Below are 25,941 nucleotides of genomic sequence, written 5' to 3' on the forward strand. Positions count from 1 at the left end.
ACTGAAGTTGTATCTCATAAAAAAATTAAGCAATTTATATCAAAATTTCAAGAATAATCTAAAAACTCAGAAAATACCAGAAGTAATTCCATTACAATCTCATATCCTTTGCAAGATCATTTGCACTGCCTCAGCAAAAATGGTAAGAGTTCAGAACTTCAGTATATGTGTGCACAGAAAAGCTGATAAACTACTACTACGCTTGATGAGGAACAAGAAAAATAAATCACTTCCAGCATATGGGCTGTATCTTCAAGCAAAAACACTGGTTGGCCATATCTCCCTACCATTTTTAACAATTTAATTAGGACTATTCCTTTTTTTAACAAAATTGTTTGCTGAAGAGCTATAGCCAGTTACTACGACATATGGCAAAATGAAAAAGCACTGCCTTTACCATTGAGCTGCATACAATCAACATGGCCAGACAGTCCTAAGAAAAATTTAATTCAGAGCAGAACTTAGCAGCCTGTCATTAGCTACAAAAGGAATTCATAAAATGTTTGAAGTGCATCCAAATTCAACATTTCTATATTTCTTTCAAGACTTAATGGCTTGTTACGTGGATATGTAAAGACTAGATGATTTTCTGTAGTAAGGACAGCAGATAAACATGCATTCCAGCATGCAGCAGAGCCATTTATGACCAAAAGTTTTAATATTGATGGTGGCTATTAAGTATGGAGTGAAAATCACCAGTGTTACACTTAAAGTCTACAGGAACTTTCAAGTAAATACATAGCTTGGTTTGTTACCAAAAAAAAAAAAAAATGCAGTGCAAACATATGCACTCAAGACAGTCTGAGGCTGGCTGGGGAAGAATGAAGCACTTTTCGCAGATTAGGTATGCTTAATGAACTTTTGAAACACATTTAGATACTACAGAGATACTACCTTATCTACCTGAATACACGGGAGTTGGCCAAAAGGGCCAAGTGACACAGCCTTCTCTTAAAAAAAAAAAAAAAAAAAAAGGAACAAGCCTCCTGAACCTAGTTCAGGTTACATTGTTTAAAACATGTTCCCCTCACAGCTTTACAGTTTGGAATTAATAACCTCACCTATCTTTCTCAATCCCCATAGAAATGCTATGTTCAAAACAAGGCCTGAAAAGATGGGACAAAATAGTATTTACACACCTTAATACACACTAATGTAAACTGCATTTTCAACTGAATGCAGAACATGAAAGTAGAAATCTTAAGTAATTGCTCTAAATAATAATTTATACCTAGTGAAAAAGCAGCTATTTTCCCAAATGTTAAATTTCCAGGACCAGTATGCTCAAGAAAAGCGGTTGCAGGTGTTTTTTTCTGGAAGAATGAGTACTGTAACGTGATACGTGTATCAAGGAGGGAACAGTATGTCAGACTTTAAAACTAACTCGCTATTGCATAACGTGGCATGCATCTCCAAGCAAAAAAAGGCAGTATTAAAGATAGTCAAGAAGAAAATGTTTAGTAATTAGAGATGTCACAAGTGAGGACTTATTCACATGGTAACTCTTGAATTCTAAGAAAACAATCTCACATTATCTTTGGCCATACAATACTGGCAACTCAAACAGTATGCTTCCAAAATGTTAGCAATGTTTTGTTGTTTTTTTTTTTTTTAATTTTACTCATTTACTCACAGTTAAATTCACCAAGACCATCACTGCTATATTAAAAAGTAACACATACATGCTCTCTGCTGCTTGCATCCCATGCTTTGAGCTACATACATACCATTCCAATATAATTAGGGCACAATGTTATCTTAAATCAGTTCTGAAGCAATTTAGTAGCACTATTCATGCATATAAATTTTAATTACTTCTACTTGAGAAAACATAAGAACAGATGCAAAACAAAACACTTTCACAGGAAAAAAAAAAAGCCATAGTAACCAAACATATCCCTACTTTCTTGCCATTACAGGAATAGAACCAATAGGCCTTTTCCATCATCTTCCATGACTGCTGAAATCTGAACATAAGAAGCTTCTTAGCAGCTTTATCATTAGTTCCAATCTCAATACTCATTCTGCAAAACTAGTGTGTGTTGTGTTGGGAATGGATATTTTCCAAATTTATCATTCTGCAAAACATTTTTCAAGAATACTTATGTGAAGTCCTTCTAAATGCATATGAATCCTCTGCTATAAGCAAACAACCATTTTAACTAGAAAACCCCTATTTGCCTATGAATTAAACATTTAATTGATGATAACAGATTTGTTTCAATGCAACCAGTGGGGGAAATATATAATAATGCATCGTACATCAGTGGAAGGCTTTAAACCAGCTTGCACAAGTGTTACCTCCCTTCGATGCCAGGATACTTTAACAATCAGTACAACACACTCATGTCACAACAATTTTTCTTCTGCACAATTATAGTTTAGGTAAATTCATTCATACCATCATGAATAAAGTAAACATACAGATCCCTTTTCCAGAGGTTTTATGTTTTTTGTTTAGTTTTTCTTTCCTCCAAAGTTATTTTTTTCAGTAATTTGAATGACAGATACACTGTAAGTCTGCTGTGACTAAGTTTGCAGAGGGAGACTGAAACAAAAGAGGACACAGTATCCTTAAGAAAACACTTTGTATAAAACTTGATGCTCTAAAAGTTGAAGCAAAGGTAAGCAGTTGCAATGTAAGTTCTCATAGTATGTACTGCAACATGCACTTCTAGCTGAATACGTTCACTATTAATAGATTTTTGACACACAGTAGAAGCTACATACTAAGAATGAAAATGCCACTTATAATTAAGCATAAAATTATTCTCACCCAGTATTAGTAATAACATTCCCAAAATCCTTTCAAGTGATCTTTATATTTTATTGTAATCAGATAACTGCATGTTTTACAGCATAGTCACACATTGTATTTTGCTAGTCACAAACACATTGCCTTACATACTGATCTGCATCATTTCTGCTCTATACTACAAAGCCTATGACTGAATACAAAAAAGTTTTACAAAAGAAACCGTTTTAAAGACTACAATAACAATAAAACCGTTTCCAGATAACAGCTAAAATTATAAAGGCATATAACCGTATATTTTTACCGGAATTTCTTAACAGTAAGGAATGAAGTAAGTTTTAGTATCTGCGACGCTTGTTAGGTCCTTCAAAGTTGCCCCCTGGGTTTCCTCTACCAAAGCCACCAGGTCCACCACTCACGGCACCTACACCACTCATTGGCGGCTGAGGAGTTTCAGAGCCCGTTCTACTAACCAGAGGTGAACCCATCTGTGATGGACCTCCTTGAGGGAATCTCTCATTATGCTAATACAAGTCCATTTGGAACGTGCCAAATGTAAGTTACAACAAAACCCACAAGTGATGTTGGCAGGAAGGTCAGCAGATAGTCCAGCAGAATCAGGATCACACATAGAGGGGAAGAAAGGAGCAATTTAATTAGTTATTATCAAAAAGGAGCTGGAAATTAAAGACTGCTAATGCTACCCTCCAACTTTGTAAAGTAAATGAAAAATTAGAAATTTAAGTATGCAAACCAACTCTGGTGCTGAATGTAACTTCATCCTTTCAAGCACATCTAAACAATACATATTCTCTATGTAACAGAAGAGCAAACAGTGATTTCATACCCAAGTCCTAACATACCAACTACAATGCTTCTCTGTTAAAGGAGTTAGACACAGAAATATTGTCAAACTAGAAAAAAAGTTGAGCTTTTGTATTTCTAGAGACTGCAGGTTTATTCTTTTAACAGTGAAATAACCTGAAGGCTTACATTTCCACAAATGCGTAGATTAAATGCATTTCAGTCCATACTACCTGGTGTCAGCCTTTTGTATGGCACTTCAGGGATCTTTAAACAGACTTTTAAATCCCAATTCAAATAAACTAGTATAACTAGTGATACAATGCATAGTTGGACTATTGGACTATGCTTAGTTTAAAAGTGAAATTTAACCTGAAGCATCAACAGAAGATGAAAATCCAGTTAATGTTGCACACGTTCCTTATTTCCATACTCAACATTAAGGTGTATGTGCTTAAACGGTCTTGACTATTAACAATTCAGACTCAAAACTGAAAACATACATCTGAATACTTAATAATTCAGCATTTGTGTGTCTAAAACAGAACCCTACACAATGAAATTTAAAACATTACCTCAACATAAATTAAATCATTAAAAGCATCGATGTATGGTACAAGCAGATCTTTAAATAACTCATCCTTTAGCTGTTGAGGACAGTTACTTTCAGTAGAAATTCCTTCTGAGCAGAGCGCTACATAACTGCCCAGGTATTCAGAGTTGAAAAGGCACATTAAAGACTGTCTCACTATTTATATGCCTGAATCAGATGGTTCTTCAGAAGTCTAACTTCCGTAATAGTAGTAGAGCTCAAGAGTTCCAGAAGTCACCTAATTCATAACTATATATGCATATTTTTATTTAAAAGTAGTATTATATCTATATAAATGAAGTTCTATAGAATTTAGAACTTATATATTTATATATATGTGTGTGTGTGTATATATATTATATATATATACATATATATATAATATATATATATATGTGCTTATTTAAAAGTTCACATTGTATAAGAAAAACAGTTATTCAACAGCTGTATAAAGATCTACTACTGCCCTCAAAGAACCTTAAAATCTGCAGCACTGGTTAGAAATACGTATTTTTTAAGTGTCTTAAATGCTTACAGCTTGCTAGTGATGGATATGAACTTAAAAAAATAGCTCATCGCATACTCCTGTTAAATTTTACCATTTAACTTTTGGACAAAAACAAGTCTTTCCAACAAGACTCCTCTATTCAGTTAAAGAGAAATCTGCTGTAGTAAACTACCTACAATAAGCTATGAGGAAAAAAAAGCTATTTTTAAAGCATTATGTTCACATATATTTCAAAATATGGCAGTAAAACTAGAACAAAAAAAAGCAGTTTACTCCAATTTTCCCTATATAGTTTATAAAAACGCTTAATTTTTAAAAGATGAAAACCACCTTTCTGGTAAGTTGTATTCTCCATTTCTCTTAACAGAAATGGAAATTAACTGTGTTTCAGTAGACAGCCCTCACAGACTCTTTGAAGTGTCTTTCTAGCAGCAACAAAAACACAAGGGCATGCCTTTCTTTAGGGGCCTGCCCCCAAATTAAAAACCTTGAAACTACAAAATGAAAAAAAAGAGAAGCAATTAATTCATCCCCTTAGTGGTGTGCAGAAGAAAATGCAAGTTAAATTTTTGTTTTTAAAAAGCACATTTTGAAGTGTCAGTAGATTCCGTTCTCTACATTTCCATAACTGGAATGACTTTTTGTAGAAAAACAATTTGAGATCGATATCATGATATCGAAACAGCATGCTTCCCCCCCCCACGCCCCACACACCTCTTTTCAGTGTCTATAAAATCACAAAAGTATGTTCCAGAGGTGACCAGTCAGTAACACCAGTTTTGAGCGGACACATCCCCATCCTTGTGAGAAGTTATACAATAAAATGAGCTGGTCACTATGACATGAAATAAGGTCGTCTTCTTGCACTGGTGAAGACTGGACTCATTCTGCATTTAGCACTTAATCAAAATCTTATTTTCCTTTAAGGAACAAAGGATTTTGTCAAAATTTGTTTATAGAATAGCACAGAGACTGATATTATTGAGAAGGCATAGATAAAATTTACAGCTACAAGGTGCCTCAGTGTTCCAATAAAACTATAAGGGAATCACTGCTTATACCTCATACTCCTTTACATCACACCACTACCAGAACATCTCAAGTATCTGCTTAAAAAAGAATACTTAAACGTATGTAAATTTCAGGTTTAAAATGCTATAATTGTTTCTCTACAGAAGACATTGCAGCTAGGAAAAATGACTGGTTGTAAGAACAGAGCAAAAATGGCCAATGCTTTAATTGGAGCCCAATAGCGTATCCTCTGTTGATAAAAAATTCCAGATGTATCCCCTACATTCGTTCCTAGTACCCTTGGCAACTGGGCAAGACTATTTTCCCATGTTGACATGACAGTTATGACTAGCAGCTGTTGACATACCTATTTTCTAAGTGTTTACTGTCAATCTTGTTTTTTCAACACCATTAGAAAAGTAGTACAAAAACACTGAAGTCACTTTAAAAAAAAAATCAAGTAGTTTACACAAAGATATCTTCACACTATGCATAACTTCCAACATTTAACTTTTCATCTGATTATGGAAAAATCAAACAATTACATATGATTTAGTTTCATAAAACAAAAAAAAAGCAAACATTGAAGTTTACAGATTACTCCTGTATGTGATTTCCTCTTAAAAAGAAATCACTTTTGAGAAATTATCAGCAAGTTTTTCAAGAGAGGTTACACATGAAAAGTTTTACCACAAATAATATAAAACCTAACCCTAACTCTAAAAGTCTGGTTATGGATCAAAGAAGTCACCCTTCTGGAAGTGGGATTTTCATAATGGCCTTCTAAGACCAAATAATGGTTTTCTGTGTGTTGTTCATGAACAAGTCTTATCAATTACTTTTAACAGACTCAAAACCATTTAGCATGCTCTTATTCAGTGTGAAAATATCTTTGGTAACGAATATGTGCCATGAGACATGACATCTATTCAAAGGAATTAAATTTGTGATACGTTACCACTGTTCCATTATCTGGCATCATTGGTGTTCCCATATTTGCAGCTCCTTCTGGTCCCATGGAAGGACCAGGACCCATTGCAGGGCCAGGTAAAGTTCCTCTGTTGTTCATATTCATACCCATCATTGGAGGAGGGCCTTGGTTACCAGCAGGTGCTGGGCTAAACGCATCTATGCAAAACAATCTATACTTAGAGCTGTCCTATCTGAATTTTACAAGAATAAACAAACAATTTACAATATTTAAAAAGCCAAATGTACAAGACTTCCAATACTTGAAATATAAAAGATATATATATTCTTTGAGACTGTACATTTACCTCAATCATCTGCTTTTAAACAGATTAATTACTCCCTGTTATCACATTGCATAATCTGCCTTCTATAGTTGAGAAACCTGAACTTTGCAGCTAAATATAGCTGTACTGTTTCTGTGCAGGAATTTAACTGTTCATATAGCACATATATATGCACTATACACACCACAAATTAGAAAAAATCTCAAGTGATTTTGCAGTAATTAATAGCTGTAAGGCAACTCGTCCCTTTCAGGATTTTAACAGTAAATATACAAGAACTGTTCCACCAGTATTAATGTTACATGTTGATGCTAGACTAATACACTGCAATATCATATAAAGTGATACCAATGGTGGCACTCAACTTTATAATGAAGTATTTATAACATGATATAAAGAAATCTTGCATTTAAATGCATGCTATAGTAAAAGCACCAGAAATATAAAAGAAGTTCTGTTGGAATTTAAAGTTACAGATAAAATTCTGATTCACTGGAAGAGGGAGTAGAAAAGCTTAAAAACCTTTTTGGCTCTTCTGGAGAGGTCATTTGGCCACAACACTGAGCTAGAAACCACCACTGCCAGCACCCACTAACACACTTAAGTAAATTGCATTCAAAACATTTTTTCATGCTGTAAGAAAAAGTCTGATTATATAAATCATTTATGCCTGCTACTATGAGATGTCAATCTTTAAGACTGGTGGTGATGCACTCTTTTGTCCCCACAATGGTTATGCACACTCTTCAACCAGAAGTGCGCATCTGAAATTTGATAACAGAAGAAACCATGCCTTTGGAATCTAGCGTGTTTCAAGTCATGATAATGCATACAAAAAAAAAAAATCAAGAAATCAGACATGTTTGCCAGACTAAAAAAAAACTTGTCATTTTATTTCAAAAATCAGCCTCTCAACTCTGTTCATAAGTTCTTCAGTAATGTATATACATGTCCACCATTGTAAGCTGGTCACTGAGCACAAACACAGTACCATGATTATCTGCACTTATGCAAAACTGCAGCTGTATTACCAGCACTGAGCACCCATCGCAGCAGTCACTGAGATCACTACAAGATACTGCTGCTAAAATCATAGACTATCATACACTTATATCAGAAAGTGCTGCACAAGTTTATTAGAAGCAATATGGAAAAGTATTTTAAAAAGCAGTACTTGCCTGAGATTAGTCCTAAATACATCAAGACCTCTCCCTATAACATGGAGCCAAAATACCGGCATATTCAACCCAGATCGTTAACTACCTACAAATGTGAACAGTTCATTTAGCAAGTAAAAGATTGTGCTGTAATACAAGACAAAATTATAGCTGAATAGCCAATAAAACTATTTTTCAGCATCGACCATTCAAGGACCTCACATGGAAGGAAAAGGAATCTAAATTGCTAAAATAAGGAGAAACGTCTATATTCAAAGGCTAGAAGTGCCCTAATATGACTGTCATGATGGCAGTACTCAGTGCTGGTAGTGAAAAATGACTAGAGACAGTCAATGCTCAATTACCTTTTATGGCTTACCAACCTGTTAATTAAACTTAGCCAGCCAGCTACATATGTAGGTGATGTTCACTAGCCTTCAACTGCAACAGTGTTTTTACCCTCTGTACCACACAAACATATCCATGCCTCTTCCAGGGTGATATCAAGTACACAATAGTGTTATAACAGTAAGCCTCACTGCACTATTAAGCCATTTTCAAGCTGTAAGTTCTGTCAGAAGGAAGGCTGGGAGTGTAAATACAGGGAGAGAGCAGGGTCCTGCACAAGGTCAGTAGAGGCTGTTACAGCATCTTGATCTTCAGATGTGCCAAGGTTTGGCACAGCTGGCATTAAGTCACAGTCAATAGCCCTCAGCAATGCAGAAATAGTTCCCAAAAAGCCATTTTTTTGCAGGTTAGAGAGAGATTTATTAACTACACCCAGCACTGCAGATCCAGATAAGTGCTATGCTGTGGCTTTACGGAGCCTCTCAGAACTTGTTTGCTGCAGATGATGTAAAACTGAGTGGTCCTGCACACATCAACCCAACACTAGTTAAACCCATCTCAGAGGTATCTTGCTTTGTAATAACACTATCATGTAGGTTTTTCCATTACTAAAGATACTCCAGTTCGCCACCGTCCCACATTATGAAAAGGTTTAAGTGGCAAATGGAAAGACCAGTTAAAAATTAAGTTACAGGTCCAACAGAAATATTACGTGAAGAAGGAAGATAAGATCAGAGATTAAACATTCATTATTCAAAGGTTGCTTTGTTTTGCTTTGTAATTATTCATTTGTTTTAAGTTTGGGTGGTTGGGGTTTTTTGGTGGCAGGGTTGCTAATGGTCTGGAAAAAAAAGTCTCTATGCAGAGTTTACCTAAAATCCAGCTACTGTAAAACTATACACTTTACCTATTCAGTACGGGTTATTTCTCCCTTTTTAAAATAGCTGCTAGTTGTTACGGCAATTCCTTCTGAACCTACATATTTATTTCTAACAAGTTTAAAATCTGAAGTCATAGCAAGAAAGCTACAAACCAAAACAATGACGGATATCATAGTTAAGCATTAAAACTTCCTTCTAGTGGGAGGTGTCCCTGCCCATGGCAGGGGGAGATGAAATTAGATGATCTGTAAGGTCCCTTCCAACCCAAACCTTTCCGTGATTCTATGAAAACCTGACAAGAAAAGTAAGGGGCTGGGAACTGACTGCTGTAAATACTTATTTTATTATAAATACATATTTTAAATCTGTATAATAAAAGCATACCCTAAGAATCTGGAAAACTGGTGTTAGCAGTTTCCACAATATCAATAATTACAAAGCCTCCTAATAGATTGAAATTTTCAAGTAGAATGCGCTGAAACAATATGTAAAAAAAAATACGTAAAAATGCAGCTATCAAATAAATGCAATTTATGCTTCAGATTACTATTTCTAGATAATTTGATCTTTACAAGAATTTCTGTTAGAATTATTTTAGCCTCTTCATTTTCTGCAAGTGAATCAGCCCATTTTGTGGCTATGAATGTTTCTCAGTCAGTGAATGCAAGTGGTGGATAACGTATTTGAAATGGGGACTGAAAAAGTACTTTAGTCTATAAATTTGCATTACTCAAAGTCATGCTGCAGCATTTACTGAGCTTTATATACACTTTCAAGTTTAAATTACACAAAATGCTAATTTATTATTTTTTTAATGAACATCAGGAAGCTTCCTAAAGATACATATTGATAGTTAATAGTTTCATTTTTTAAATATTCTTAATTTCAGTCTTGTTTAAAAGCAGATATTCTGATTAAGTAATATTTCAAATTGTTTCAGTCTGCAGATACGGAACAAATACTGATGATGAAGAAAATACTTTTTTAGATTTCACAGTAGCAGTTTTTAGCAGTGACAGTACTCTAAACCACAAAAATGAACTGAGAATATTTGCAAATAGAGACTTGCAGTAAGCAAACAGGACACCAACCACCTTATTTGCTAAACTTCTGTGAAATACGTCAACAGGAACTGACTATTTTAAGGTGTAAATCATTTCACTGCTTACACTTATAGTCCCAACTTTTCTGATCGTGTAGTCCCTCCAGAAGAACACTGAGCACTTTTGCAACTGAACATTACTGTATTGCATCATATAATTTCTAGAGCATTACCCTGCCTAATGATTTCTCTTAACTTTAAGATCATTTTCTTTCTCTTATCAATTTTCAAAACATACTTTTCAGAGAAAAACAACTGTTTAGAAGAAAAATGTATGATTTTTTTCTTATTTCCTAATACTATTTACTTGATTTTACCAGTAGTTGTCACCAATGAATAGTGCTTGAGTAACATGTACAGTCCCAAAGAAAAACAAATTTTACATTACAGAAGCCTTTTCCTTCAGATCCCTACCTCCCATGTTTATTGCTCCACGAGGACCCATATCACCCATTCTCATTTCCTGTTCTCTCTGAAAGTAAACATAGTTTTCATGATCAACCTATCATTCTTAGAACTTAAAACATTCCCATATATTCCATGAAAATAAAAAATCTCAGGTTTCTAAAGTTCCCGTTAATTACAAAACTGTGCAAGGAATAAAGTTAAATATACTGCCCTACTTTCATAAATATCAAATGTAGAAGTTCAATATTACAATGCAGTACATTTTTTTGCATAATGCTAAAGGTTAAATATCACAAGTTTCACTTATCAGATACAATCTAAAGTTTCATTAAAGTTATGTAACCAACTGAAAATCAATCCATATTCACTCAGTGTTCAATAATCAGCAGTATATTTAAATTATAAATAAAGACATCTTACTACACTGTTGCCTAGAGGCTGTGGTTTAATAATACAGTCAAATCTGTCTTTATGACTCAAAAATGATGGTGTTGACTGCAAACCAAGCTCTGATGTGTTACGGTATATAAATTCAATCTGCCAATTCAACTTTGTTCAAAAAATTTTGACTTAACTCAATTGTGGTATATTTTTGCTGTCTCTGTACAGACACTGGCCATGTTTTTGAAACTAGCATAAAAACTTACAGCATATCATGCATTTAAACTAAATAGACAATTAACATGTGAAATTGATCCAGATTTAATCATTGCTCAATTATCCAACAGCAAAGAAGTTCTGACATTACTATCATGAACCATGTCCTGCTGTGAAACAATATGCAAAAGTTATCACTTAAGGGAAAACAAAGCACACCCAGCACAGATAATTCCAAGGAAGTTTGGTATTACTGTTTATATCAGAAGGATGAAATAGAAATTTCACAGCTTGTGAAAAACAATGATGCACCAAAAAGAGGCTGTAATGAATTTTCTGTAAGAATGTTAAAGTATATTCCATCATCAAATGAATATACACACATTAAGAACAAGCGTATACAAAATAAATTTACCTGATTCTGAAAATTTTTCCACTTGCGATTTACAAGTTCAGACACATTTTGGAAACAGTTCCATTATCCCAACTGAATTTTTGCACTGAATATTAATCATGTCAAACTGCATTCATATTTTTGTTATTGTTGTTTGTTTAAAAAAAATCAATTTCACAAAACTTGTTTTAGTTGAAACGTGTTTTGGGATGTCAAAACTTGAAGGTCCTCTACAACTGCACATCTAAAGCAACAATATCCAACATTTGAAAGCACAGGGTCAATAGTTTTACAAAAATATGTTGGTATAGGAAATTATCATAAGATGTATGACAAAAGGATCTTGGGTCAGTGACTTTGTCTCTGGGAACTTGTATTAACCTAGGAAATGTACTTAAGAAGATTTTTGGAAGGATTATACTTTGACGTGGAGATGAAAATGAAGAAACGTAAGGCCTTGTAACTCAAAGACATGAGTTGAATTCAAGGTCCAGCTACAAAAGGCAGTTGTTGAACACTTTAATCAGGACTTCTGACACTAGAACCTATGTTAGATTTAATTTATAAAAGAATATGCAATGACTTTGTCAGATCCTTCACTCCACTGTCAACCGACATGAAGTGAAATCATCTGATTTCACTTGATCCTATAGGATCAGTCACATAGATGATTTCACTTAATGTCTGTTGGACTAGGATCAGTCACATAGGCAGCTGCAGAATCAACAGGGCTATATGCTGATATTAGTCTGCTACTACACCTCAGCCCTGACATCAAGAGGCAAAACGAAAAAGTGGGATTTCATCCCTAATGTCAATCCCTCAACCAGCATGGCAGAAAGACACCATAGCTACCGGTTTATATCAGCTGGATTGTGCATATACATGTGCATGGCCATAAATGTGGGTGAAAACAGATTTAGATAAAACACAAAAAGCTGAGAAATATTATTTAGCTATGAGTAATGCACTGGATTTTGAATTATTGCACATAACGTACTTTGGGGGGCTTCCAATTCTTGCATTGCAAAGTCAGGACTGATTCCACTACAAGTTTCAGGGGTTTTTGGTTTGTTTGTGTGCTTTTTTTTTTTTTCCTCTAAAGTGAAAGATGCCATACAAGGCAGGGCCAAGTACAAAACCACTTAAAGGATTTTTTTTTTTTTTTTTAAAGTACAGAGCTAGAAAACTCTACTACCAAGCTTCCTCCACAAAATAAACCACTTTTTTCTTAGCTTGAAATTCAGAAGGTCTTCAGTTAGCAGTAAAATAAAAAAGCAAGAAGGGTGGAATTGACACTCATGTTTTGTTGTTACTCTTGTGTGACCTTTGTAACAAAACCCACAAAGTTATTACTTGCCATTTGTAGCTTTAACCTAGGTGTTTTATTACTACCATATAAAAATATTTCAGTGGTAGACTACAGACAAATATGTTTCTATGAACATGTCTTATGGTCTCTGCTACCTATCAACATGCCTACAGTAAGTATTATTTCTGTTTTTTTATGTTCACAAATCACAGCATTTTTGTACGTTTTCAGCATGGGGAAGTTATTACGTAGTTATCACAGAATTAGCACATTTAAGATAAGTTTCCTGTTAGAGAAAATACAGTAACTGACAGAACATATCAAGAATGTGATTAAATGCTCACATACTAACTGTTAAAACATGTACTTTTACATTTACTAAAGCTTTTATTTGAAGGAATCCCTGTAACAGAAAATACAGCCCTATCCCACACAAAATGTGACCTAACAGGTTTTTAACATGTGAGTATGAAGGACTGCAGGTGAGCCTGGTCAGCTGCTCTCTGGTATTTGCCTAAACTACCAGAGAAAGAAATGCCAACAGGTGGTTTTGACAGAGTAGCTGAACCACTGCTGGCTGATATTGTTGAACGTTACAATGAGAACAGAGTTTTAGAACAGAATTTTCTTCATAGGGCTTCTTTTCCTCCCCATCACTACTCATCTTGTTTAGTAGCAGCCTGTTTCAGCTCCTCCCCTGAAGCCAACCCCCAACCACCCATTACAGGGAGTTAAAATTGAGCAGCAATAGAAAGGAGAGTTATTTTTTTACTAGAGAAATCCATAGGGAAGCAGTTAACCTCTGAAGTCAGCAGGTACCTGGGAAAACAACTTAAACTGGAAGAGAACAAGAAAAATGGGTGACATACAGTTACGAGGGCGACAGTTCTACAACAGATGCGTAGTGAGGTACAGCAATCTTTACAAATAGCCTTTAAAACAATGAGTAATACCCTGTTTTCAAATGACAATTCTTTATAGTATCCTTTATAAACCCTTTTACCTTTTCTTTAACTCAAAACGAAGTTTTCCAAGCCTGTTGCATGATTCTCATATTACACAACTAATGCAAACAAACCTCAAAAGGGTCCCATTCATCTGAATAATTGGCTTTTAGTAAAAATGATGGCAACTAGAGCACCATACTTTCCAATTACTTCAGATGCAAGCATTAACATTTGTATTTACTTGTTTCCAACTCCTTTAAACATTAACTAGACCCAAACAAAAATACTGAATACCTTTTGCAAATTACATACACATTGTGCATTCAATATAGTATAAAATTTCTTTTTTTCCTAGGTATTATAAACAAGATTTTCTTGAGCACTTAATGTTTATCATGTACAATGTTCCTGCACCCCAATAACCACTGACAGCAGCAGTCAGAAGCATATAGAAAATTGCCAAGATGATGCTTCAGTTTTTTAAAAGATAATAGTATAGCCTTAAATAGACTATAAGAACACAAAACTAACAGTTTTGGAAAGACACCTATGATGAGATACAGTAGAATGTACCAAATATAATTCCTTTCCCACACTGAAAATAAAACCACTAGTAGTTATAAAAAATAATATACATATTAAACTTAACTGATAAACTGTTACTTCTGTTTTTCTGGAAACACGACTTTCAATTATGCCAGACTAAAGAAATTAGACTTTTTTTCTCCAAATGAAGCAATACTCATGGTAACAAACTGTCAAAAATGTATGTCTGTATGGTTGAATATTACAAAATAGCAAAAAGCGAGGTATCAACATAAATATTAAGAAGTGGCCAAACACTTCCAAATTCGGGTAGAGGTATGCACTCACCTTTCAGCTAGGGGCTAAGGAATGGTAACCAAAGTAACAGTAAGGCACAGCATCAGAACAATGCCTTATCAAAAAAAGAACACTTACCACATAAACTTAGGTTTGCATATTATAATCAGTAACCTAATACACAGTTATCCAAGTTCCGAGTGCACAGCAAAGTATAATTCACATCAATGTTGCTATCTGTTCTCACTGAAGTGGAAACTTAATTCATCTCCCTAACAAACTTTATCTGACAAACCAGGTAAGACATTTCTGTACCTTCGTATAAATAATTTTCTTTTATAGTTTCTTCTTTCATTAAATTCTTTCTAGTTTAAGAAAAACTTTCACTTCCAAAAATGATTTCTAAAGTCTTCACCAGGAAGCGTAAGCAATTGTGGAATAATTTTCCTTAAACCTTACAGAAAATCATAATTTATGCAAAGGCATATTTTAAACACAAATTATTTAAGTGATTAACAGCACTGGATAGGCACTCAAAAATAAGAGCGTGTGGAACACTTTTTGACTATACGCTATTCACCCATTCCTCAGAATGTTTTGCCACTTCAAGCCAGTGATTCCAATGTTCAGCTCACTGGAAGTAATATTGCCAATGAGGAGTTAAAGAAAGAAAAGCTTTCTCCCACATCCAACCCCTATAACCTTTCCCTCTGAGGTTTATCCATCATTTAAGACCTATGCACAAGATTCTGGAATGTATAATATCACAAAATATTGCACTTTATTCTATCACATGAAAAATAATGATCTTATTTCAAAATGCAAGACTTTTGTGTGTTCCTCAGCAACATGGCCCAAATCCAGAGCTAGTCCTTCCTCTGAGATGGGAGCTGTACTGGGTGATTGCATGGAGCCTGAACAACTCGGTATTTCTATAAACAGCTCCCACCCAGGCAATTGAAAATAATAGTAATAATAAAAAAGCTCCCTTCCATTACACAGAATTATACATGTAAATACATTAAACTAGATAACAATAAAAGTCTATGTAGCTGCAAAGCATACAGTATACATGAAGCTATGTCAAAAAAAACACAAGAAGGCATTTTTAAATACAGAATCTAATGAAAAGAATTTTCATCACGTTTAACAATTGTCAACAGGACTTGGTCTTTGTGAAAAACAAAGCAACAGTGCTAGAACAGGTGATTAAAACCAATTTCCTCCTTGGCAAGTCAAGTCATAAATAGAGTTAATGGAGATGACTCATTAGGTTAAACTATTAAAGAACATGTACTGCAAGAATCAGTAAAAACAGTAACGTGCTCTGCATGAAATAAATGCAAACATGTTATTCCAGTAAAGGCTCCAAGTTGGAAAAACATTCCTAATGATAGCAAAAATGAGTATTTGGCTGTTGAGCAAAAAATTAAAATTTCCCTTATGGAAAAAAAGATACATGGTTAATTCAGTGCATTTTTAAGTACTTCCATTATTTCAGTAATATTGTGAAGTGTTATTAAAACAGGGGAATTTCTTTAAGAACTAATGAACAGCAAAAGGATAGGAGTAAGTCATTTAAACCAGCATTTTTACAATCTGATCAATTCTCTACTAAGTATTCACGTAGGAAAAAAGTTCCATGTTCTACATCTTTGTTCTCTCTTTTCTCTTTTGGGAACAAACGAGAGGTTTTCAACTTCTGCATGACCTTCCCTTGCTTCCCTTCTACATCTCTCACACAACACTGAGCATCTGAGGGCATCTCTCAGCATTTAAATCCCACAGAAACAACAAAAGCACTTGAAGTAAGCTAAAAATATTTACTGCTTTTTAAGATGAAGTTCTTCTTTAAAAAAGTGTTCAAATGTTTTATTTCTAACAACTTTTTAAATTACTTCCTAGTTAAATATTAGACAGACGTAATGAATGCTCTTGAATTTGTGTTACAAAACGTGCAGAAAGGCTAACAGCATAATATGAAAATTGCCAGTCTTAACATACCTTGTAACATATACTAGAACATTTTATATGGGATTGAAGTGGATAGGACAGTAGTTTATCACGGAACCTCATTAACTATGTAACATATACATTAGCACTGGCTGAAAACTGAAGATAGAAATGGGAAGAATTGTTCAAGCACACATGCCTCTATGCTTCAGATTCAGAAAAAAATGTTTTAAAATAAAAAGTTACACGTTCTTGTAAATCCACCTTTATTTTAACATCTGATCTTTATAAGAAGATGATGAAAGACAGTTTAAGGTCTTCCTTTGTCTAGGTAACAAGACCTTCCTTTGTTAGCTCCTACTCTCCAAACCACGCAGTTTATTTTGGTCAGGACTTATGGTGTTAAGTCACTTTGATCCTCCCAGTTTGCTTTGTTTTTTAAGCCACCCCCCAACAGCTGGGCTCAAAACTAAATCTGAAGTCTACTTCCTTCAATCATCAATCTTTACATGATGTTTAAGTCAGGTCTACACTGGAAGACAGTTTAATGACACTAATGTTACCCACATTATGACATTTATGGGACAAATTACCCATTTAATAATCAACTTTAATAAATAATCCCCTGAAATAAACCACTATTTAATACAGAGGACACAGCCACTAGCTAACTTAAAAGAGGTTTAGCTGCTCCACAAACTACTGAAAACTTCCTCAAATTTGTAAGCACTGAGGAGACTGAAAAAATATAGTAATGTTTTACTAGACATTATAATGAAAATCTCACTGTACACGTTAACACTCAAAGACTGTCACCTATAGCAGCTTCAAAGTTATGAGTGCAATCTGGTAAGTGTTGAAAATATTCAAGGATGCACAACCATTACATTCTATCAGATCTCAGATACTGCTGCAAGAAATTCTAAGACTAGTTTCAACATGAATTGTACCATTTTTTTCCTCAGCCAAGGAAATTTGTTCTTCATACTTTCCAAATACACCTGCTATTTATAAGATGTGGCAGAAAACATATTCTTTAATTTATAATGCAGAAGAGACAATACTTTATCTACTACATTTTACTTACATTTCAGGTGTCCCTTTCTCTCATTTGATTCTTTTTAAATCCAAAATTTTCTAGTTAATCCCATCTCTAAGAAAGCAAACCTGTGATAGCTTACAAACATGAGTATATACACTTATACAATCAAAAGTAAAATTCAAATAACTATATTATAAAGCAAATACATAAATGTATCAAAAACATGGATGAAAACACCACCATAAAAAGGGGATTTTTTTTTTCCCCCCACTCAACACCAAGAACTCCCCCAGCAATCCTGCTATTCAACAACCTCCATATGGCACACTGGGGCTGTTCCAGACTGGAAAAGTTTTTCAGATACTACTACACAATTACAGAAAGGAAAACTCAGATAGCTTATAAAGAAATATCGATGCAAGAAGGCAACCCAAGAGCTGAAGTTGTTTCAGTAAAGTCAACTGAAAATGGATAACATCTTAGACTGAAACATGTCTGCAGTAAAAAGTCATTGTCAGTAAATTATTAGATAAATTACTGTCAGAAAGTGATTTTTTTCAAAACTTAAGTTTGGGGGAGAAAGTTAAAAACCAGATTAGGCAAGAGACAAAAATACTTGCAACTGTTACAAAAAAGGAGAAATTTTCTCACTCATATGTCACGAGAAGCAGAAAATAACCACTGCCCTGAACTATGTGAAATAAGGCAAATGAAGCAGAAAAAAAATGAAGTAAAAAAAATGAATAGTTGTTTTTCCATCTCAGAGCAAGAAAAAGAATACTTAGCTTCTGAACCAGAAAAGGCTCAGAAGATTTTTAAAAGACATTTTTTTCTAAGACATTTATTGGAGTTTGTCATGAAGACAGCTGATAATTCTGATAATTCAGGCACTGATTTGGATGCTGAGATAATATCTTTGATATTAAAAACTGGTCATAAATCACAATTACAGAAGTTGTCTACATTCCTATACTTTTTTTAATGTCTTTATCTTGTGATCTTACACACTAAACTTGAGAATTGCAATCTTTTTATAGTCAAAGTTTCAACAATTTGAATAAAAGCACCAATAAATATAAATAAAGCAACAATGTTCATTAAAAAGCTTGTGCTGTTTTTCCTTTAGATATTTTATCATATAAAGGTATAAAATATGATAAAATATCTAAAGGAAATATTTACATATTTACATTTTATAAATATGAGTTCTGCAACTTTGCTTTACACAAAACTCTTATTTTCAGAAAGCTTTATTACAAGCCAAAAATTTCAAGTGATAAACTGAACTTGTTACCAAAACCAGGAAATAGTCCAAAACTAGCAAAGATGTACAACAGAACGTATTCTGATTCTACAGCTTCGTTCCAAATTGAGATGTCTTATCTGCTTGTCTTGTAGTTACTTGCTGCTTCTCTGCATTTTAATACTGTATTTAAAACATTGCATTGATATATCATTATTTCGCAGATCTGCCCACACCCACTTCCATTTGTTATACAATAAAATACTGTCTAAACAGCATCACAAAATAAAAAGGCAAGTTGACTGTAGTTCCTCATTTTCTCACAACCTGTGGAAAGTGTTATTCAGCAACTAAAGTGTATACAGATGGCAAAATCTGGCACCAAACAAATTGCATGTAAACAAGAATAGCTAGGAAGAAAATCTAAAGAGTTTAATTACATGCTCTAATCAATTACTATCACCTTATCTGTTCAGTTATGGGAAAGCTTACCAAGTCCCTTCACTGTCTATGGCTATACAGATGAAGTGCTGAAGGCATAACGGCAAAGAGATTTCTTTTTAGATCTGTAAACTATTTGAGAACAAGCAGGAATAGAGGTATTCTGCCCTTGATCTAACTAACACTCACAAGGAAGGTAAAATTCTGCTTCTCAGCATTTAAAGGTAAAGTTCAGAAATACTTTTCACAAAACAGAGGTGCTAAGAGAAGGTAACTGCTTCAGCAGGTTTGGAAATCCTTCCCCACCCCATGAAAAAAAGGAAGACATCTATCTAAATTTATACATTACACCTGATAGTAACTTCCTCATTACAACTCTGTTGATTACTTTGGTTTCATGGGAGCTAAGAACCACTTCAGTTCCACTGAACTAATATCTTAAAAAGTTTCCTTTTTCTATTACATTCATTTTTTGATTAGTAATGAAATGAAAACATGAAATACATTTCAACATCAACGATTTTTAAAGGCACTTAACTATTTACTTACCTTCTGTAAGCAATATCCACCAGTACCTCCCAGTTTACAATTGTTACATGTAATCACTTCACAAAATATTAACAGTTCCAGAGCCGTATTAAAGAATTCTATGGTGCAGCTTGTCTTTGAGTTACTCTCTTTTTTAGCTAAAGAAATTGCATGTGAGTAGGTAAATATCAAAACAGACTACGACACATCCATGGAAACATGAAAGATCGCTTACTTTTACAGAACCAGTTGCATTTAGCAAGTACTCCACAACTCACCCTGGCAGGTGTGGAGTTGAAGGGCTGTCTAACCAGTAACAAAGTCTGGGCTAACTGTACCATCATGCAGAAATCCACAAGCATTTAACCAAAAGTTGGGTGTTCTAAGCCAATGCTATATTTTACTTTTCCCATATCGAGTTTTTGTTGCACATGAAACATAAACAGCCAAATTATCAGAATGAATACTGGAATGTCCCAAAATGGCAATTCTTCCTAATTGCAAGATGAAATATGAGATGAAGCCAAAGATTACTTAGAAGAAAAATTAACCTGCCAAGAACATACTTGTATCATGAAGTATGTGTTCAATGTAAAAACAGCTATTTTTTAATTTGAATTTGAAATACAACATTGGAAAATCACCTTAAAATACTTTCAAAGCAGTACTAGTTATAGCCACATTTTTCTAACTATTATTCTTTTCTGGACTTATGTATTAACATGTTTTTCCTCACTAACTAAATTGTGATTAAATCAAACTCCAATTGTAGATGCTATTCAGTAACTGATCTGAGTTACCAGGTGACTAGGATATGCAAATAATTACAAAACAGAAGTAGAATGGCAAGGTTTTAAACCAAGGCAAAAGTGTATTCTCATCACTAGAAAAAGATCCTATAGGACAAACTTCTAATAGACACATGCACATCTTTTGTATGTATCAGTGTTCCTTACATTCAGGATAGTTAAATATTGAAGATTTTATCACCAAAGTTCTGGCCAGTCTCAGATATACAGCACTTAAGGCATATTAAACATGAACAAAAAAGCATCAATGAAACTTCCTGGCATGAAACCAGGCTCCATATCCCTCCACAGCTTCCCAGTGAGCTTTTTTTTTTTTTATTACCTGGAAGCCTTTACTGTGAAAACAGAGGAACATGAGGTAGTCTAATCGTCTGAATAAAGAAGGTTCTGATTAAACAAATCCATATACATGGTACCTGACAATTCTAGTATTTTAATCAAAAGTTTAAGAAACTGTTCACTTGAACAAATCAAAATGGATTATGAAAAATAGTGCCTTCTAGTTCCATATACAGTAACCCTTGAGCTAAGGAGTCTGCTTTCATCGAAAGTTTTGTTAATACGTACTACAGACTCAGAGTTCAAAATCATGTAAGAAACAATAGGAATGCCATTATAATGGGGACAAACAAAAATGGCTGGTTCTTGCCTAAGCAACATACGATTTCTCAAGTTGATGTTTAATAATTCAGAACGTAAGTTTCTTCATCACAAAAGAGACACAAGCTAACTTGTCAGAAGCGTAGCCATCAACAGAACCGCCTTCAGCACCACTAGAAAAGGCAATGTGCTTCTTGTCATGTACAAAACACAGCTAATAGAAATGCTCTTTCATCTTACACAACACTACAGCTAAGTTAGAGAGTCATTCATTACCTGCTGCAGGAAACTGTGTTTGGAAAAAATTATTTAAGGATTATCACTTAAAGAAAATTTCATCGACACCCTTTTAAAACCATTAAAAGTTAGTTTCCATTAGCCAAGATGGTAACTGTCAGTTGAAAATGTGCTTGTCTCTTGTTTTCCAAAAAACGCTGCTACTTAAAAAAAAAAAAATGCTAACTCATCTAACATTATTACAACAGATCTATGGAAAACTGAAGTGGAACTTTAAGAAAAATTTTGATAAAACTTTGAACTTCTTTGATAGAAGACAGAAATATTACTTAGATTCCATATTCCTCATAGAAGATTTAGTAATCCAAAACAAGCATTAGGTAATGAGGTAAACCTACTCAATGCCAATACTTTAGAAATGAAACTTGTCAAGGGTTCATTATAGAAACTGTACATGTTTAAAAACAAAAAAAAAAAGGCATTCAGCCTGATATCAAAAGACAGGCAACCTCACCAAGGTGAGCACTTCTTCAGGTCTCAGTTTACTGAATTACCATTGTTATAGTCTGCTGCTCTGCCAGCTACTGAACCAAAGCCTTAGAGGCTAAGCCAGTCAGAGGCTTTCTGCTCACACTAAGACAGAAAAAATCTACTCAGAAGGCACTGCACCTTGAGAGAGAAAAATCATCTCTTATACACGATCTCTCCTCACACTCAGCAAACAGATGCATTAATAGGTTTCCTCACATCAAAATACACTATTTCTACAGACTCACTTCTCACTCCTTTGGTGTTTTGTTCTTCCTCTAATACAGACCCTTTGCATAAAGACCAACTTTTCTATGCACAGGAACTTATTTTGGCTGCAAGTCCCAATGCCACAAAGTAGAATCTCAGGATTCACACAGGTGGATGAGTCCAAAATAGGTACTGAGTAGACAATTGAAAGTGATAGTTAATCTCTTCTTAGTCTGTATAAATACATGTACAAGCTCCGAGTTAAACTTAAATCCAGTAGCTGAGGAAAAGAAAATGAAAATGATTAAGGCAAATATTAATTTTAGTTTCTTCAAAATATGTACATTTATCAACAAAACAATTACGTTAATGCATGACTTTAAAAAAAATATTTACCCAAGTGTCATTCTGATATGTCAGAAAACAATGCAGTATTTGGGGAACTTTGTTAGGTAGTTTTTTTTTTTAAACTTGTGAGCTGTGACAGTTTTCAGAAACTACATTAAATACATGGATTATAGTCTTATCAAATTTGCTTTTTAAAAGATCTTTTCCATATTCATCTATAAAATCCATGACATAGGGAGAAACTAAGTAAACAAATGGAGTATTGTACAAATAAGCATGTGTGAACACAACTGGAGTCCTTCCATTAATGAATCATCAAAAAAAAAAAAAGCATCTGCTCTAAGGCCTCATGACAAACTAAGACTGATGAGAATTTTGCTGTTGTATAAGAAATATCTTCAGAAAAACGTCTTTTAAGTTTCTTGATCCATCAGTCTTACTGAAAGAAAGTTTATAAACAATCTATAAATCAGAAAAAAGTCCATATCAACTACTGCAGAAGAGAACAAGACTGGGAATGCTTACAAGGAATAGTACAACACCTGAATTTGCACTGGAGATTTATGCACATTTGACAGCACATTAAAGAGCAAAAATTAAGAGTGGTCACTTGTTTTGTTTCCAAGTTCACTTGGAGTAATCATTAGTATGTTCTAAAGCAATTTGTGCAAGCATGGTAAGCTGACTGCAACTGAGTAGAAGATAAAAACTTTAGTTTCCTAAAAATCTGTAACAGAACTCAGCACAGTTAAGGTTACCACATTACCCAAAATACTCATAGTTCACACTTAATGAAATATAAAGTTACAAATGAAATGGAACACTGCAATGATTTTTTGCTCCACTGCTGGAAAACTACCTTAGTGGTATCCTTCATACAAATCAATCTAGAAAGTCAATTATGAACCATCCTAAAACGGTCATAAAATAAATGCCAGTTAAAATCAAAAAATAACTTATTCCACAAACAGCTTTGGTATATGTACATAAGCACATAGTATACTACATTAAGATGACTGAAGTTCTGCATTGATTTTTTATGCAATGTCTTTTTGTACTAAAAGCAGATATCACAGTTAAATAGTTTTCATACCAACATTATAATTAAAGGCTGAAAATAATTTTTCAGAATCTGTGAAGTGTATTTCCTACCTAAGGCAACAAAATATGTATCTAAAACACCAAGGAGCAGAAGGAATGCAAAATTGAGTTATCTAAGAATACATATCATTGCAAGCCTGGAAAAATAAAAAAAAAAAAAAAATACTGTTACTGCCAAAACCAAGACCACCCACAAAAACACAAGCTGTATTTTTATAAACTGCTTGCTGAATGGCCTATGCTGCCTTGTGCACAGGAAGAAACTTGATCACTGAAGTAAAATCACTGCCAAGAAAGCAGGAATCACTTGTCAGCTTTTTTTCTTAGTTCTAAGGATTTGCCTTTCTCCAAGCTACTTTCTTTCACCTTATAATATTTTTAAGGCATCAAATGAACTGCTTTCTTTTTCCACAAGCGTATGTATGCTGGATTGCAAAAGAGGCAATTCAGCTCTCCCAAACAAACTTTATAAAAGAGGTTTTTTTATAATGCAGCTTAATTCTATAGCAGTTCGTTTAGAAACAGATTATAATCACATAACCTGACAAAATTTCACCACCCTTAGTTTTACCAAGTACATTAGGCTGTCAAGACAAAATAAATTTATTAGTAGGGAACAGATCAAAATTGAAAAGACATGTGGAAACTTTTATCAGTGAATTTATTACTGGAAATCTGCCTTAGTTTTGTTTTGAACAAAGAAAGAATTCTGCATACAGTGGGAATTCAGACTTCCTATATAACTGGGACTTTGGAGCATAACGGAATCAGAAGATGGAAAAAACACAGTTTGATTCATTAGGGAGTCCCCAGGAACAAAATCTTATTGCTGTATTATGGAAGACTAAGGAAATCTCATCTCTTCTCTCAAAAATATCTAATACTTGTATGGGGCATCCCTAAGATGTATCACTGTAGGCTCAAAGTAGTTGAAAAAAATAAAAAAAAGGGAAGCTTCATTTATGAACTCCTGCGAAGGAGGACAAAATTCTTAGACTAAATACATCAAATGCATCGAATTACATCAATCGTTTCTTGCATGGCTGAAGCTACGAACTTGAATGCTGTTTTAAGACGTGTTTTTTATCCCTATGTTCTCCATGACCTTGCAGCTTTTGTTTCAAGCAGCTTTTTGTTTCGTTTCTCCACTAGTCTTTGCTGTTGAAACAACCTCCACTGCTTCAGCATCTGCCACTTTATGCTCGTACTTGCAACATACCTGAGCAGTGAAGCTTCTAAGAAAATAAAAGGAAAGCAAACCAATCTTCTAGAGTTTGCAAAAACTAGATGAGTAAAAAATGAATTATGCATATATGAAGTCTTACACAAAAGAGCAGTAAGCTTTTAGAAGTTAAAACTGATGACCCCGCAACAGTTTCTTACCTACGCAAGTTACACTTGAAAAGGGGGAAGTTTCCTTGTGGGGGTGGGAGCAAAGAGGAAAGAAGAAAAAAATCTCACTCTCTTCAAACCATCAGTAGGAACAGCTGTAAGCTGTCAGGCAGTATTCTAGCTACTGTTTCATCACATAAAATACCCACCTTTACAATATTTTACAGTATTACCAGGGAAATAAATATGAGCTCCATAAAAACTCTAAGACTATAACTTCTACATATTTTGGTCTCTTTTTGTAAAGACTTGAAAACTATTTCAATACACTAAAATAAATCATTCCCTTTTCACTCTAAATAAGTGGCATCAACTAAAAATAATTCCTGGTACTGGAATTATTTAGTGAAAAGGCTCTGATTCAGAATTAACGATATCTCCATAAGCCATTCATGATTTGCTAACCATAATAACAGCATTTACAAGTACTGTGTTTTAATTTAAAATATATTTCTGCTGCTGAAAAATAAAATACTGTTTCTAATCTCTATCAGCAAGCTCCTCTTTTAGCAAGAAACATGTATGCAAAATAAAATTTGACAAAATACTACAGCAAAAGTTTCCTGATTAAGCTACCATGGAATTAGAATGGATATAGAGAGAGCTTTAGCAGCA

General features: G+C 34.1%; 1 protein-coding gene across 19 annotated transcripts in view; it reads right to left on the reverse strand.

Moving 5' to 3' along the window:
• The window catches only part of PSPC1 (paraspeckle component 1), a 66,947-nt gene that overhangs the window by 23,906 nt on the left and 17,100 nt on the right, over window positions 1-25,941 (reverse strand). For 9 of the 19 annotated variants that reach the window (XR_011092699.1, XR_011092703.1, XR_011092696.1 and 6 more), the window contains exons 7-8: window positions 10,829-10,886; window positions 6,629-6,798 (exon numbers count right to left, since the gene is read on the reverse strand). The exons of 5 other annotated variants lie outside the window; for them this stretch is intronic. Coding sequence is in view for 3 of the 14 variants with exons in the window: in XM_068670890.1 (XP_068526991.1) it covers window positions 6,629-6,798; window positions 10,829-10,886 (228 nt within the window). In the remaining 11 variants the exon portion in view is untranslated. Of the gene's footprint in view, window positions 1-1,591; window positions 3,280-6,628; window positions 6,799-10,828; window positions 10,887-21,214; window positions 22,766-25,941 lie in introns of those variants that run through there. 5 more of the 19 variants (XR_011092716.1, XR_011092714.1, XM_068670868.1 and 2 more) reach the window with 4 other exon arrangements.

The sequence above is a fragment of the Anas acuta genome, chromosome 1, assembly GCF_963932015.1.
Source record: "Anas acuta chromosome 1, bAnaAcu1.1, whole genome shotgun sequence".
NCBI classification, from domain to species: Eukaryota; Metazoa; Chordata; class Aves; order Anseriformes; family Anatidae; genus Anas; species Anas acuta.